The 17,136-nt window shown below is 40.3% G+C and overlaps 1 protein-coding gene and 1 pseudogene across 2 annotated transcripts; both read right to left on the bottom strand.

The window, feature by feature from the left end:
- Positions 1-3,114: 3,114 nt before the first annotated feature.
- LOC146473698 (uncharacterized) lies at positions 3,115-4,820 on the bottom strand (annotated as a pseudogene).
- Positions 4,821-8,397: 3,577 nt separating this feature from the next.
- On the bottom strand, positions 8,398-17,085 carry LOC146473697 (tumor protein p63-regulated gene 1-like protein). Of its 2 annotated transcripts, none has more exons than XM_085117742.1 (4): positions 16,786-17,084; positions 14,668-14,756; positions 12,580-12,756; positions 8,398-9,643 (listed from the first exon to the last, which is right to left on the bottom strand). In XM_085117742.1, the coding sequence occupies exons 1-4, from the start codon at positions 17,023-17,025 to the stop codon at positions 9,268-9,270; spliced, it is 882 nt and encodes a 293-aa protein (XP_084973868.1). In that variant the 5' UTR covers positions 17,026-17,084; the 3' UTR covers positions 8,398-9,267. The 2 variants fall into 2 exon arrangements, with proteins under 2 accessions (XP_084973868.1, XP_084973870.1); XM_085117744.1 differs by lacking the exon at positions 8,398-9,643 and adding an exon at positions 10,561-11,448 and having other exon boundaries at positions 16,786-17,085.
- Between the last annotated feature and the right edge of the window lie 51 nt (positions 17,086-17,136).

The raw sequence follows: 17,136 nt of genomic DNA, 5'->3' as shown, positions 1-17,136 counted from the left end.
AAAATAAATCACTTTAAATATTTTTATTAAGGAAACTGAGCTAGGCCATCTTTTCTTTTAAGCTCGTTGTCTTTCAAACAGCCAGAAAAAGGATTGAGGAACGGGCTTCCTAGAAATCCTTTTTTGGAGCCATCTCAGCCGGCAGGGATTGAGTACTAGTACCAGTGTTGAAGTTGAATAATTGGATCAGTTCAATGCACGGGGGGCTGGCAGCTACCTTTGATCTTGCCGCTTTTCCGAAATAGATGATCGCCCCAGTAAAGAAATCTGTCAATCATTCGTAAACCGTAACGAGCATGCGCGAAATGCAAGAGATTTCTTTCGAATTTGTCCGTAGAGACTCGACGGTGGAAAACGCGGTCGTATTTAGTTATTGTTTATTTACTGTTAGCATGTTTTTTTTGCGGTAGTACGAAGTTGAACACTACGATTAATCAAGACCGCTGGAATGAGATGCCAGTTTATACTTTGTTTTAGGTTAGTAGGGCCGTCAACATTGAAATTGCGAGCGACATGTTCTCAGCTGAGCTGAGATTTACCAGCGAGTGTATGTGGTGAAGAATATGATTTGTAATGCAGCAAACGATTATTTTTCGTCGTCTCAGGAAGATATTGTACGTCGACAAAAAAGTAGATTTCAATTTCGATTCTTGTTCAGTTCTGAAGAAACTAGAAACCACACAGTGTTTCACGACTGTCATCGCAAAAGCCCAGAATGTAAGCTTGTTTCTCAAGATCGGCTTGGAACTTTAGTGTAAGCTTATTAAAAGTATTTGTCCCACATTTTATACGTATTAACTGTTGAAAGCGTAGTTACGAATAAAACAGCATGTTTATTTTATGGAATTCTTCCTCTGTTTAAATGTCGCGTGACGACAGTTATTCCTGTAAGGTTAATTTTAATGCACAAATGGTTTAAATGCATACACAAGGAAAACGGCTTTAGTCCTTAAGGCCCGGTTCATACGCCGAACTTTACATGAGCCGAACCTAATACCTATTAAGGTCGACCCAAATAATTAAGTTCGGCAGCTGATTCAGACGTCGAACCTAACTGAAGTCGAACTTAATTAAAGCTGAAGTGAGAAAGTAGATTTTCGTGGTCAGCGGCTGTTGTTTTTACTCAGCAAGATTGAAAATGGCGGGAAAGATGAATTCTGACATGGAAGAGCTTGTTTGGTAAAACAATAAAGACAGGCCAAACACGGCTCCTACTGGTCGAGATAGGAAGAATATGACCTTCAAAGTTAATTTGCTCTTACGAATACGTCTTTCAAAGATCTCCCTTTTCTGTACGAAAGTAAGTAAGGAAGGGTCTTTGTAGATCTCCCTCAGCAGAGGCAGATTTTCTATCAAGTGTCATTTACCAGGAGCCATAATCAGGGATGGAGACCGTAACGAGATGCCATTTTGACTTGTGGGCCTGTCCCCATGTGTTGTACCAAAAAAATATATTTTTAGAAAAGAATTACGCCATACGCGCGTGCGCGCACGCGTGTTAACGGCCAGGATCGCGCGCGGAGAAATTGACTTTTTTTTCTACCCGTTCAAAATGTACTCAGACAGGTAAGGACTTTTTTTATCTTTAGTGAATTTTCTCTCAGCTGCTTTCCGTGTCACATATAAGGTAGTAGCCCCACGCACATTTGCGTGTATTCACGCGGGTTTATGACGTGAGGGGTGGGGGGGGGCAATTTTTTCTAAAAATAGATTTTTTTTGGTGCAACTCATGGGGACGTGTGGACCCCACGCTTATGGTCTCCATCCCTGATTATGGCTCCTGTATTTACTCATCTGAATTGTTTTAGGTTAGGCACAGAAGGGCGATATTCCATAACAAACCTCAAAATGTTTTTGCGGGTTTTTAGTTTGTTTTGTAATGCTGACATTCTTTCGCGGAGGTTGACTTCTGAAAGAGTTTTATCATAAGGTTATCGAGGTAACCTCTGTTGCGTAATTTCTGTTTGAATAGAGTAATGTTTTCTTCAAATGTTGTTTTTGAAGATTTTGTTCTGAGAAGTCTTGACGCTTCGCCTTCGATATAGCCTGTATTGGAAAGTTTCTGTCGGTTTGAAGTGCGTGTGTACTTCAAGAATAAATTCTTTTTTTTCTTTTTGTTAATTTTTTTGCATCTCAGCCAAGTATATTCAGTTGTTTCCAAACAAGAAAAACATGCACATTCCTCTTTTCCCGCCATCTTGTTCAGAATGAAGTCCTTTGCGCATACCAAGTCGATGGAATGCACAGACCTCTGGGATAGATATAATTCATATAATTTATACGTAACGTATGCATTTGGTTCGGCACATGAAAAGTTCGACGTCTGAATCGAAGTCGAACTTTTGCCGTTCTATTCGACTGGCGCAGTCGAATAGAACGGCGGGTCGACCCAAATACAAATCTGTCGATCCTAACTGATTCATACGTCGATCTTTACATGCGCCGAACCAAATGATTAGGTCCGGCTCATGTAAAGTTCGACGTATGAACCGGGCCTAAGAAATTTTTAGATAAGAGAACGTTGCAACTGGAAAGGATAGCTTATAAAGATCTCAGAAGTAGATTGCTTAACATTATTGTGAATAGAGCTACCAGGTTTATATGTGCAAAAAATTGGGAAGTCGAGTTCAGTAGCACCGGGTGAACAATGTACTGATACACTGAGATCCTGCAGAAACCACATGCATGTGCAAAAAACCTTGGAAGGTACATGTAAATATTATTGTCTCACCTGTCACCCTTACAGATGTCCATGAACACCTCTATGGGTATGGTGGTTTTCCCCCATTGGTGGATGTCAAAATGGGGCTACTGGGAATGCACCCAAAACCCAACTGCAAGGGAGATACAGTACTAAATAGATCCTGGGATGGCAAACTTAGTCAACCATGGTTTCTCTATGTATGCAACACCCATTTCGAAGAAGACAATCTAAATTATCGCCCCTTGATTACTGAAGTGTTTCTAAACACTCGAGGATTATCCCAGCTGACCACATTACTCTGCAGTATAATAATGTCATCAGTATATGACAATATACATCAGAACTGCAACATATTGCAATATTGTTTAATTGGTACATATTTTGTAACATAGTTAAGTGCAATTAGCGTATTTAACAATTAGACGGCAAGCTCGAGGTTTCTATCGGCTGATAGTTGGCGAGGGGCGAAGCCCCGAGCCAACTATCAAAGGCGATAGAAACCGAGAGCGAGCCGTCTAATTGTTTTAGCATACCTCAGTGATCGATCTATCAAGCAAAAGAATATTTTTATTTCATTAAGTTTGATACATTTGTGCAATGATGCATGCTAAATCGCGCGCGTTCTGACAAACTGGCGCATTTGCAAAGTTCATTCATCAAAAAAACAAAGCTACACAGTGATCGCGCCATACATTGCGCAGTCTCAGAAACTTGCAAACCGTAAAAGAAGAAATGATGTTGAGCTCAAACTAAGCTTGATTTCAAAGCCCTTTTCATAAATGAAATTCTGAAAAAGAGTTCACAGCAAAGTACAATCGGCTGAATAGTGAAATGGAGGATTCATCGGAAGTAGTTGTTGTTAACTATGGTCACTGTGCAGTTGTTAAACGTGTTTGGAAACGGCTGGTTAGTATAGCTGGTGCTTGTGTTCTGCATGTTAATTTGCTGATCAGAAATTTGTCTGGACATCTGGCCTGCAGTAGCCGGTACAATAGCCCCGGTGCTTTCTTGTGGAGGTAGAGCCAGTTGAGTTTGGTTGCTGATCTGCTGCAGCGGCTGGCGGCTTCCATGTACAAACGAACTTAGGACGCCTGACATCTTTTCCTTTTGCTCAAACGACGCTCGGGCACTGTATGATTCTATGGACATGTTTGACTTATGTCCAGTCACAGCCTTAATATGCCTTGCCTCGACATTACAATCTGACAGGACGGTAACCGAGGTAGCCCGGACACAATGGTTTGTTAAGTGAGGTACAATCCCGGCGGCTGTGCTCATCTGCTTCATCATGTTGGACAGTGTTTTTTCGCCCGCGGGTGAGTTGCAATACCAAACGCTTTCTTCTTCGGGCTTGAATGATGGGCTGACATCTCTTGGACGCTGGAAGAGGCAGTCAAGAGCTGGATTAAGGTGGCTCAGGAAATTTTGCATGGTCTGTACGGGGCAACGTGGAGAACCACGAACCTCAAACATTTTGGCGTCTGCTTCGTCGGTGTTGTCATTTACGCCGCCTTGATGGTTTTTTGTCGATAAAACCGCTCCCGGAAACTCTCTTCGTAACTCAAAATATCGTCTACCCTGGGGTGTTTGGCGGAGGATAAACATCTTTGGCGTGAGGCTGCGTTGGTTTTCTCTTCCTCTCCTCCCGAAATACAGGTATGTGTAAAACCACGCGGTTTGCTGTAATTGTTTAGGATCTTTTGTATCCGCATTTCCCAGTTGACCACTTTCAAAAAGCTTTTGCAATTGCTCGCTTGTGATGGGAGTTTTATGAACAACTGGACCAACTTTTCCCTCTTTCATCAGATTTTTACAGACTGCATTTAGCGTAACATTTGCCTTCTTAAATTCGTTATCACCGACGATAGACCACGGCTGTAGGTTCTTGCTTCAAATATCTATCAATGGCCGCTCGTATGGCTTTAAGTGAAGAAACTTTGAACGGTTCGCCATTTGTTTGTCTCACTGACACATAAAACCTCTGCAAACACGTGTTTAATTCGGCTTTGGTTTGTTGTTCAATGGGTGTTGTAATTTCTTTTTGGGTTGAAAACCAGTCTAAAACAAAACAAGAACCGCAATTGTTACTTTTCTTTGACAAGTTTGTTTTGTTTACTTACGAACTTAAGTAAGCTTACGCGTAATTTGTTGTTGGTTTCAAATAAAGCATTTTATTTCGGAAATTGTTCTGCAGTTACCTTTAAAAATCTTTATTCCATACTTTGTAGCTTTCTTTGTTTTTTCTGGAATGGCACTTTGCAAAACGTTTTGTACGTCTTCTTCACAAACTTCACGAAAACGCGAAGTGGAAGCCATTTTCAACAGCTCCAGGTGCCGTCTATCGATCGATAGACGGCACCTGTGTAGCCAATCAGATTGCGCGTTTACATGATAGTCGGTCACTGAGGTATGCTAATGTAAATTATGCAATTACTGCACATTTTCACACACTTGACTGGCTGAAGTATTGCTGTTTAGCACCCTGCCTCTTTTATGTTTCAGTTCTCACCCCAGAGGTATGATAGACAAAATCTAAAATAATTAAAGGTTACTTCACCTCTTCCTTTAAAATAATGAGATTTATTACCAAGCATACATACTGAATTCAAAAGTCAATATTAATTTTGTGGCTCACTTGGCAAAGTTGAAGAGCAAAGATTTCGCTTTCATCACCTCTCAACTTTTCACCGTTTAGAAGAGATTGGAAAAGAAAAATCTGTTGTTGAGGTATGATAGTAACATTTTAACTAATTAGAGCAAAACAAAAAATTAGATCACCAGAACCTCCACTGTTTGTTGACTCTCAGTGGGCAGTTGCTGTAAAGGGAGGAAATTCTACAGTGTACAAAAGTGTACATAAATGAAAAAATAGGGAAGATAACGATAAAGTGGAATGGAGGAAGGCTTACTACCTCTCGTGAGAGTCAATTTCTACAGGAGCAGGTCTAGCCCTGTGAACTGTGTCAGATCTAGAAACAGCCAACTCTCTCATAAGCGACAACCTTTGGTGCACGACAAATAAAAAAAGTGGTCGCTTACGGGAAAGATCAACAAAATAAGCCTAATGCTGGACTGATAAATTAATTACCTAAAACTATAACCCTAGCAGCTACAATTAGGCAAATAAAAACTAATTTATTTGATTTTTTCACATCTATTCATTCTTCTGACGAAATTTTGTGTAACATTTTGGAACAGATCACTGAAACAATTCCCATTTACCTACAGATCTAATTATAGTAATCTTCTCTGTCTGTAAACTGTCAGTCTGAGAAATTATTTACTCAGATCATACGCGAATATGTTCGGTGGTCGCTTACCGGAAACAGAAACAAAAGAATAATAATATGTCAAATTTCTGGCCTAAAAAGTGGTCGTGGTCCCCTAGAAATTTGAGTGGTGGTCGCTTACGAGAGAGCTCTTGAAAGAGTATTTAACTGGGAAACAAAACGGTTGTTTACGAAGTGGTCGCTTTGAGAGAGTTGACTGTACTGATCCTCTCCGGGGACAGCTAGTCGTCGGTTGCAGTATTTTCGTTTTTCGCCACAGAATTTGCATCCGTGATCCCTCTTGATGACCAAACTTCAGGTAAAAGAGCGACCGAAACCTTCCTGTTTTGTTTGGACGTCGAATAGCCAAATGGTTTGCGAATCCGTACAGACGCGCCTTCACATAAAATCACCGCCATGTTTGTTTATCAAAAATTCAGTACTTAGTCTCGCTTGGCCAAATTTCTTAACTGGGGCGATCATGCAAACTCGGATCCAGGCCTCGCTGCTGGCCCCCCCTGGTTCAATGTTTTTGTTGTTGTTTTGTTTTGGAAACACCAGTCTACTTTGCATTTTTGACAGTTTGGACGGAGAGCACAGGAAGCTAGAACTGCTGGATAAAGGATTTGGAATGAATCGTTGTAGTTAAAAGCTAGTTTAAAGTTAGTTTATTCCAAACGTTGATTTCTCCACATGCTTGAATAACGAACGTCACCTATTTCGAGTGATAAAGAGTAAATGCAGCTTTTGTTTTCAAATGTTGGATTTTAGGCGTATTTGAAACATAGAAAGAAACGGGTGAACGATTCCTAAAAAGATGTGTTATATTTGGATAAAGAAATCTCAATTTTACTGTTACAGTAACACTGTTCATCACCGAATGCGTCTGAATTTCGCGTAAACAAATTGCATGTAGATTCAATGCACGTTGGGATAATTTGTTCGAATCTCAACTTTCTTTCGCTCCCCCAGCTGTTCTAAACAAAGCTGTTTTTCCTCTCCCAATAACGAAAGAAAACTTCCAAAATTTATTCTCCGCTAACTTCAATGCTGTAGTCTTGTTCACTGTTGATTGACAAAATCACCCTAACTCGGCTTCCCCCAATACGGCGTTCCCCCGAGTTGAGAGTGGTTTTCAATCGAGTGTCGAAAGTAGTTTTGCATCTTCTTTGGTTTTGCATTACTACGCTCTGTGATTGGCTAACAAAACTCGCGCCAGTTTCACAACCAATGGGAATCCAAACCAAAGCCAATCGTATTTTCGCCGCACGCGTTCAACGTTCCCGCGCTTGGCGCATGTTACATGTATTTGTTTCGAATTCTGATTGGTTCATTGCGAACATCTGTTGCGATTGGCCAGAGTAATTACTTTTGTTTTGGAAACCGCTCTAATGCTTTTCAGTGAAGAGAGCATGCATCTTGATACTTGGGGATCGCATAAAATGAACCACAGATTTTCATTAATAGGTTTGTTTGGCCTAACCACAGCCGATATCCACCTTTAATAAGTAAACAACACCAACTTACTTTTTAAATACTAAAAAATAACATTCACATCTATTCATCTTACTTTAAACTGCCCTGGTGACAAAAATTGGTTGCCTTTCACCAGATGTACATTTTCAGCATATTTATTTATTTATTTTCCTATTTCATAGCATCACCTGACTGTAGTAGTAGTAATTTTATGTCTTTGCTGTTTACAGGCATACAATCTTATCTGAAATACACCGCTCTACGTATTTTCTACCCCGGCCAAATTCACATGGATATGACGTTACCAAAGTGAACTCGAAACACAAGTAATTCCAAAACCATAAGATCACATAATGCAAGTCACATTAACATTGTTTGCACAGTTAACGCTGCACCTTATATCTCTTAAAGGCCCACATTCACCCAAGATGTATTGCGCGCCGAGGAACAGTTTTCATATATGAACCCCCCCCCCCCCCCCCCATTTATTTGAGCGGGAGTCGAGTGAGAAAGCAATAAGCGATCACGAATATTCTTTCCCTCCAGCACGAGTCGTATAGGAAACCTGCATGAACCGCTTGAGTTCATACAGCCAATAAGATCACGCGTTTGGACAATACAGCATTTCAAAACAAAAACAAACGACCGCAACGACTCTTGGGTGAAGGTGGGCCTTTAACAAATATGATAGGCCGGTACGAGTTCAGTCTGTTACTCTCTTCTGTTACCGTACTCATTTACATAACACCAGGGATCAATAGGTGGTTTGCGACCAATCCCTGGAGATCCAAAAGGACCATGGCATGGCGGCCATGTTGGATGACAAAACAAAAGGTTCTGTCATCCAGCATGGCTGCCACATCATTGTCTTTTAAATCTCTAGGGATTGGTTGCAAATCACCTGTAACACATTATTTTAGTAACCTGCGCCACGTTGCATGAAGCATCTTTTACAGCCATTCTCTGCGTTCTGAAGGGTTACCTCGAGCGCCATATTAGATCACTCGGCTGGTAGTGGTTCAGTGAGGATTGGAAACAAAGATAGCGCTAGAAAACCCTTCAGAAGATAGGGAACAACTACACAAAACTCCCGCTTATTTCAAAATGCTTAATTAATGCAACCGGGCCGTGGCCCTTGAGAGATAGAGTGGCTGGATTTGATTTTGTTTTTAAACGAGCCTCGTTTTTTACATGTGACAAGTTGTTATGATGTTAACTTGGTTCAGTTGATAACCACTGAACACTACGTCAACTCCAGCCTCGTTTCCAATCAAAGACCAGGTCACTAAGCACACAATTATAAACTGGTCACTTCAACAACAAGAATTTACACTTGAACCTTACGTCCTGGGCCCTTGATTTTACAAGGATAAAAACAAACTTCACTACTCATTTGTGCACTTGTTTACTGAATTAAGTTTTGTACTGTTTATTGACCTTGTTTTTGTGTAAATGTAAAAACAAGGAACCGCCTTGAAAATTGCCAAGTGTGAATTCTTTAGTGAATTAATCCAAATTTGTCATGTAAACACGACATAGCCTTTCATATCATTTCCTTCTTATCACTCCTTTCAATGCAGAGCGAATCTCACAAAACTAAACCAATAGAAAACGGGTCTCGCCTTGTAACTGAATGAAATTTCGCACCGGTATCATGCAATTTTCCCCCTAACACATATCACCAAATCTACTTTTAATTATCAAGCCTTATCATAAAAGGAAAAACTGATTGTTTGCCAGATTCCCTTTACAGCACTAAGAGAAAATGTATGGAGTCATCACAGATAACTGGGGAGAATTTCCATCCAACTATCCGTGCTAAAAGAAAACGTTGCCACGATCTTTGCAGAAACCTAACTTACTTTGATTATAGATCATGGCGCTCAACCCAATATAAACATAAATTTCTAAATCTGCCTCCATCACTTCAAAACTGTCCAATCTTTCTTTGTCAGACTCTGCCTCCCGAGCGGCGGTTATCGCCTCAATAAGAGCTTTGCTAAACACGCTGTGTTTAACGCTGTCGGGCACGGAGTCAATGAGGAGACTCTGCACGTGACTCGTTAGCGAGATGTAAGGCATTTCGTTTGACCATGGGTTCCAAGTCTGGAAGAAGCTGGGTTCCTGATGGGAGAAGAAAATTCTCAAGCCTGTCTGTTTGGAGTGGGGACTGTTCTCCGCATAACCGGTTATCCTACAAGGACAGAAAAGGCCTCAATGAATGCTTTGCCGGTACAAGTACTGTCCCTGTAATCAGGTATGTTTGACCCCACGCCCAACTTTCAACCTGGACAAAGGGGTTGTCCTTCGCTTTTAAGCATTTTGTCCTTAACCAATCCGGCGTTTACGCCGGTGGTACATTCTGCGGAATCACTGAGACGCCCAAAAGGCATAAATGAAGACAGAACTACCATGTCGCAACGTAACAAAACCTGTTTCTAGATTTATAGTTCTGTTCACAACCAGAGGATTTCAGAAGACTACATGTCGTTCATTCGTCCTATTGTGTTTGCAGCGTGCAAAAGAAATAAAATGTCAACCTCGCCCCACCCCCCCCCCCTCCCCCGCCAGTTCCGCACCTTAGAAGCTATTAAAAGGTAAAGCTACAGGCGTAAGACCCCTGTGGCCAGTTGTTCTCTTTTGTTTCTATAGCAACTTGCAGTTGGTTTTAATGGCCCCACACCTCAAAAGTTACACACCGCTGGAAAAACAATGAAACGGCCCAAGTTAGTTTTTTTTTTGTCCTGTCCTGGCCACAATGCAAAGCGATCGAAAGCTCAAGTACTCTGACTCTATAACAACTTGAAGATTTTGCTTGCAATCTAAACAGTGCATTGTAAACCAATTGTACCGAAAAGAGGTGTTTGCCTGGCTATTCCTTTACAATTTTTACTAGAAAGATCCATGTAGGACGCCCGGTTCTCAATTCCTGGCTAAGAGCCTGTTACAAACACAAGCCCGTGATGGACAACCTGTGATTTGAGCGGCTGAGAAGATTCATGCTGGTTGTAATGCCTGCTTCCAACTGGAACCCATGTCACGTGACCAACAGGAGAGGTAAACCAGTGTCCATGGTGATCAGAAAAGGAGCTGGAGTAAAAGGCACTGAGATGGTTTGAAAACATCTTATTTTATACTCCTTTCTACATGTGTAAGTTTCTTCAAGTTTAATTAGGGAAAATTCATTACATGTACATCTGTCATAAACTGATTATTAATTAATTAATTAATTAGTTAAAAAAGTTACAGAACATTAACATTAAAATGTTGTACAAATGTTTTCAAAACAGGCTGTCCTAATTTTACAACTTCTTCTGCTCGCTTCACAAGTGTATTAACAATTAGATTTACGTTGCACGTACATGGTATCTCAAAGAACTTTAGTTTAGATAACTGGATACAAATTTCCTCCACTGGCTCTGGTCTTAGATACAAATTACTTACATGTAGTTCATTTATTATTTGAAACTGTGAATAAGTTAAATGCGTTAGCGTGAATGAAACTAAAAGACGCGGCGGCGATGTATACATGTATTAATAGCTCTAACATTATAACGCTCCTACTTAGTTCATGTTCTCCGAGGTTGCAAAATTAACGTTTTGGCACTTAAGAGGTTTAACAGAACACCTTGTACAGTATGCTAAAATCCAAACTTTCCTCGGTCGCGGTTAAACCCAAAGATGCTATAGTTATGAAGAATTGGCGAAAATCCGCAGTAAACTTCAATCAATATCGGCTCATTATGCACAATCTCAAGAGATTCTTGTGCCACGCCCTCCTGAAGAGCGTTATGGGCATCCGTGATCGCGGCGATAATAGCATCCTGGAACGGATCAAGCTGCATATGCGAAGGTATGGCACTCATGATGTCATTTCCTCTGTGCCAACTAAACGTGACATATGGGATGGCATGTGACCATGGATTCCAGTTCTGCAGGAAAGTGGCTTTAATGTTTTTGCCAAAGTACACACGCAAACCAGTTTGGAAGTGCCGTGGACTGAAAGATAGGGGGCAATACTCTCTTAGACTCGCTGAATGCTTGCAGCAAGTACTCTTTTTCTTTCTTTCTTCCTTTTTTTTATTTCTTTGTTTCTTTGTTGATTTGTTGGTATGAATATATGGTACATGAACATGCTTTTCTTGAGAAAATTAGATGAGAAGATTTCTAAGATGATTTGAACATTTACGAACACAACAATCCTGCTAATGGTACAAATCAGCTCATAAATGACCAACGGAAAGTACATGTACTGGTATTTCATGCAATATTACATGACCTGTATAGATTGCATGTACATGTGTACAGTGTATTAATTATTTGGTCATGAAAGCATGCTATGCAATGTTGCAGTTTAAATTAGTTTTTGGTTTGAAAATTACCAGACTGAGTTTAATTTGCATTTTAGTTGGACTCTGATTCATGCAAGTTATCAAAATCAGGAACATTGGAAACTAACATGTACATGCCAAACGAATTTAACCATACATGTAGCATACAGTACATACCGTATATCTCTATACAACTATTTCTATCAAGGTGCTGATGGTTGTTTACAGATATACTGTACATGTACTTCAGTACAAATCAAAATCAGTAACAGCTCACTTTTGTATAACTTTTTGTATGAAATACACCAAACAGGCAAATATTTTACGGTTTATTTTCAACACCCATTCTAATGTATTGATGGCCATGAAACTGTAAAGGAATCACAACAGATTAGCAGATGGACCCATGGATACTTCCTTTCAGCCTTGCCACATACGATCTCCAAAAAATATTAGTGAGGGTGAAATGGCTGTTAATGAAGTGTAATGGTGAACATAGCCACTGACATTACAGTACATGTTCTAATCCCACACAATGTACATGTACGGTCTATATGACTCATTACCACATTACACCATGACAACAGTTTACGACGTACTTATCAGTTCCAGAATTTTGTATAGAGGTACACGTACCAGTAAGAGAATACGTACGTTGACATTGTGTTTTTCCATCAATGTCCCTACCACTCCATATTGGTTTGGACCCCACCCCCCACCCCCCTCCCCCTCAGAATTTTCAGTGACCTTCCCAGTAGGGTAGAGATATTTTCTGGAGGCACACACTGCATGTACTCACATCATCATGGTGTTCTTTGGATATAAAAATCTGCCGATCTGTATCTTGTCACAATGTATCAATGGTATCTTCTTCACCTCATCAACTTTCAGACCAATGAAATTGTACTTGATGATGCAAAGGGACTTCTTGGTGATAAGGACTATTCTTTCCTTTTCATGATCCCAGTGATCAATTCTGTGAATAAAATACTTAAGTTAGTACTATAAACATCAGCAGTCGTAGCTTCTAAAGAAACTGTGGTGCTGCATCAGGTCATCAGTGGGGAGTGGAAACAAATGTTTGGTTTAAACAACAGTAGGGGCATCGAATGGTCTTTGGGAGCATTCGCGAGCATGCGAGCAGTGTGTTTATTTTTGCGAGCAAAAGCAGTTGTCAAATTTTTCTTGTGAGCAGCGAGCACTTTAGAAAAATACAGATGGCAAGCAGCGAGTTTTGCGCCAAGTAATAGCTAATAATCTGGCTGACACCTCCAAAACAGAACAATAGTTACAGGCTGAACTGTTGAAGAAAGACTGAAGCCAGAGGTAAGGATGTTTCAACCTTTTTGTTTTAACCATATCATAACTGATTTATCGTTTATATATGTATAAAAAATAACTACAAAGGAGGATTAACGAAATTCCGAGCAATTGAGCACATGTTAACGAGAATGCAAGCATGCTAGCAGTTGCAAAAATTTTGCGAGCACGAGCAAGCGAGCACCCGTGTAATTTTTGCGAGCAATTTGAGCGAAGGCCAAATTTTGCAAGAACTTTTAAACTGAATGGGACCATTCGATACCCCTAACAATGGTTGTTGATGAGATAATTTGGCCGCCATATACCGATTCAACAGCTGACACTTTGAGCGTTAACACTTTGTCAGGGCAACAGCCCTTCACTCGGACAAAGAGCTAGCAAATTGCTAACGCTTGAAACATCAGCACTCAATCTCGTTACGGCGGCCAAATTACATCATCAACTCTGTTGAGAAAACCAAACAGTATGTGGCTAAAATTAATGTAAATTAAGGGAAGGTTAAAGTCAACACAATGTTGATAAGCAGTCGCCCCTCATCGCAGCTCGGGGTGACCTTTGAGCTCTCTGTTGGGGGCGCCTCATGGTTGGCTTTGCATTTGCTTGCTTGCTGGCCTGTGAGAAAGGTCATTTTGCTTGCTTTATTTTCAAGCCTTCCCCCCCCTCCGCCCTCTCTTTGGTAATTATCGGGTTTGGTTAGTACATTCGCTCTCGATTTCTATGCATAATAGCTGATTCAGGCGCAGTGTATTCCACTGATTGGGTTCAATGTGATGGTGCCTTTGGAAGTGGCTGCTTGCAGGGTTGCCGTGGATACCATCCTTGTGCTTGATTGTGTCCTGAGCTCTGGTGCATTACAATCTTCATAATGCATGCACCCTATGTTACAGTATGTGCACATGACTTGTAATGCATGCAAAAAACTGTAGGTTACTGGTGCATGGGTTCAAAAATCTAAGTTGGACAATTTATAATGGAAAGTTCAAACAGTGCAAAGGATAAAGAAAATATTACATGTATTGGCAAATGCAACTTTAGAACCCTGGACATTTTAAAAATTACAGAAATGAAAATGCTTCTCTTGCATTGCTGAGTTGTATACATGTACGCAGCAAGGAACTTTTAGGATCTCCAGGAAGTGTAAGAGAAATTTCTAAAAAGAATTACCTTGTGGTCAGATTTTTTCACTCAACAATGCACTTGAACGTTCTTCATTATTTAATATTACAATGTAGATACGGAGCAATATCACCGAGGCGTACATGTGCATGCTGAACACTCTCAAATGCAAAAATCCTTCTGATAACAATATTATAAGGCCTTCCCAGATACCTTATTTCCTCTAGGTGCTTACATGCATTTATAGATTTTTGTTTATGTTTTTTTTTCCTTTTGATTTCTTGTTGTTGTTTATTTTTTCATAACGTTATAAAGTACCTCTCACTACACTGTACATGTAGCAATCTGCCAACAGTAGTACTACAGACACCAGATGATGACCTGCAGTTGTAAGGTGTGAGCTGCATAAAGGTGGGGGACAGCGTAGCACAGTTCTTATTTCATAACTTACTCGCTCAAAAGCCATGAACCCAAAAGTTCTCCATCACCCTCATCCAAGAACAACTTGGACTCCTCGACGGCATTAGTGAACGCTCCTTCCTGTGGAACATTCAACAATTCAATCAATAACTTTGTTATTGCAAATGAAGTTTAAACTAACAACTTATTTCAGGTCCATCCAAATTTCAGTCATGTTTCTACATGTAACTAGCTTTCTTCTCATCAAAACCCAGTTATCAAGTTACCAAAAGTTATCAAGTTACCAAAACAGAATAAATAAAAACTAAAGCTACCAGTAATTCACCTTTTGGGGGAGATTGGGGGGAGGGGGGGGGGGGTGCCAGGTGTTTAAGAGTGTGGAAGGAGCCAGCTGGTGAATCCTACACTGTACTTCATTGGACTTTTGCATGTTTTATCCTTGCAGCTCATACATGTACATATACATGTATATGGAGGTCTAGTCAGTGCTGCCCCCCCCCCCCCATACCTTTTGATGTGCTGATTTAACAACTGAGAGATCAGAATCAAATTTTATTGATTCGCTAGGGATGGGCCACAAACTGTAGATGTACAAGATAGTTTCCTTCATCATTTTGTCACACAAGCTAGAGGAAGCTATGTATGACTCATGATAATCTGAACACCTACAACCACTACCAGGCTAGCTGCCATGAGGTAATGGTGTTGACTGGATGGGTCCCTAATCCGCCATTGTTCTGACTAGAAAGCACTACCCCCTCCCCCGCCTCCCCAACACACAAGGTAGTAGCTCTTGCACATTTTTTGAAGTTGTTTGACTGCCAGATGAAGATCATCAGTGAGAAGTTGAAACATTTTGATGTAGTACAGTGTAGTCAGTGAGGAAGGCTAGCAAAATCACCTTCCCATTTTATCAATTTACCTAGAACTTAGCCCTTATATGCAGATCAATGAGAAACTTCAACATCCCACCAGACCCACCTCCCCACCCCCTCTCCCCAGCAACCCACGAGGCATTTGAACTAGTTTTGATAAAGTTCTGGCTTATTCAAATTCCTACCCCCTTGGGTCAAAACGGTATTCAACTGAATATCAAAGTTATGAGTGTTCAAGTGTTGAAAAATATTTAAGACATTTCACATTCTTCCTGGTGTACAGTGTCACTTTTATACATAATAATGTCTCTCTTACTGGATTTATTTTAACTGAGTGGCTCCCGCCGTAATCTACAGCTGTTCAAAAATATTTCATTAGCAAAGTTGCTAATACAAGTTTTTTGGGGGCGCTGTTGGGGTTGGGACCAATCACTTGCAATCCTCTTTTCTCACAACAAAATTTTTTAAAACATGTTCAATGTCAGTTACATCTACATTGAAAGTACTGTTCTTATACCATGAATGAATTTATTATTTGGAAGAGGTTGCTGTATCACCATTCAGTGGATGATTGTTTACCATTTATTACAGTAGACTATATTTTATGCTATTATGCTGGCATGATTGTGTTGATGAAAGTTAGGTTTGACGGAAACATGAAGCAATAACTAAAAATTGTCTGAAAGCTTCGATCGAGTGACAAGATTGCCATAAATAAATAATGACTGCATAATCAACCCAAACATTCACAAGCTTAAATTAAATCATGCATGGAAAAAAATAATTCTCGAAGCACTGTACTATGACGAATGATCGAAACCTGCTTCTCAAAAGTAGATACTCAAAGGAAAATAACAGAAAGACAGAGTGGCAAAATAAGAATTCAAACCTTAATTTTGAGTACAGCACGATCGATTTTCAGCACAGAAATTTCAAACCATATTTAACGCACAAGTTTGTATATGAAAACTTAAGCTTATACAAACTCACAAATGGTTGTAAAAAACCAGTCGTAAGAAGCATTTTTCGTAAGCCATTCATAAGAAAATAAAAGTGCCTTAGCTGTGATATTTTGTAATGGCAGATCACACCGCTGTCAAGGTCAATATAAACTGAGCTGCCAGGGAGGAAGAACCTTTCGACCGTTTGTGTTTGCAAGAACGACTAGTTGAACGGTAGAAATGCAATCACAAACTATCGTTGTCGTTCGCAAATAAACCAAAATTTCAGCAGTGTAAAGCTGTTAATGTTGACTAAAGTAAAGAAGACCTTACCCTCAAAGAGAAATACTTCTTGGCATGGTCCTTCTTCATTTTTTCGTCCATCTCTTTCACTTGCTCGTCTGTCAGCTGTCCTCGCAAAGCTGGCTGCGATTGAAACGCCGCGTGTTTCACTTCGACGTCTGGAACGTTCATCACTTCATCTACTTGGATATTTGACATGTCTGCTACAGACGTTGCTCTGGTAGAGCCTTCAGCTCCCTCTGAAGTCGCGCTAGTCGGAGAAGAAGCCATCTGTACTACGCCACTGTTCCAACGTTTTCACAACACAGCGAACGATCATTCGTTCTTAGTCTTTCTCGAAGATCGAACGTGACTATTTTTGGTAACTACGTAGCGCAGCAC

The sequence above is a fragment of the Pavona decussata genome, unplaced genomic scaffold (assembly GCF_977016875.1).
Source record: "Pavona decussata unplaced genomic scaffold, jaPavDecu1.1 SCAFFOLD_92, whole genome shotgun sequence".
NCBI classification, from domain to species: Eukaryota; Metazoa; Cnidaria; class Anthozoa; order Scleractinia; family Agariciidae; genus Pavona; species Pavona decussata.
The sequence above is the reverse complement of the archived record's forward strand: the minus strand, read 5'-3'. Positions and strand labels throughout refer to the sequence as shown.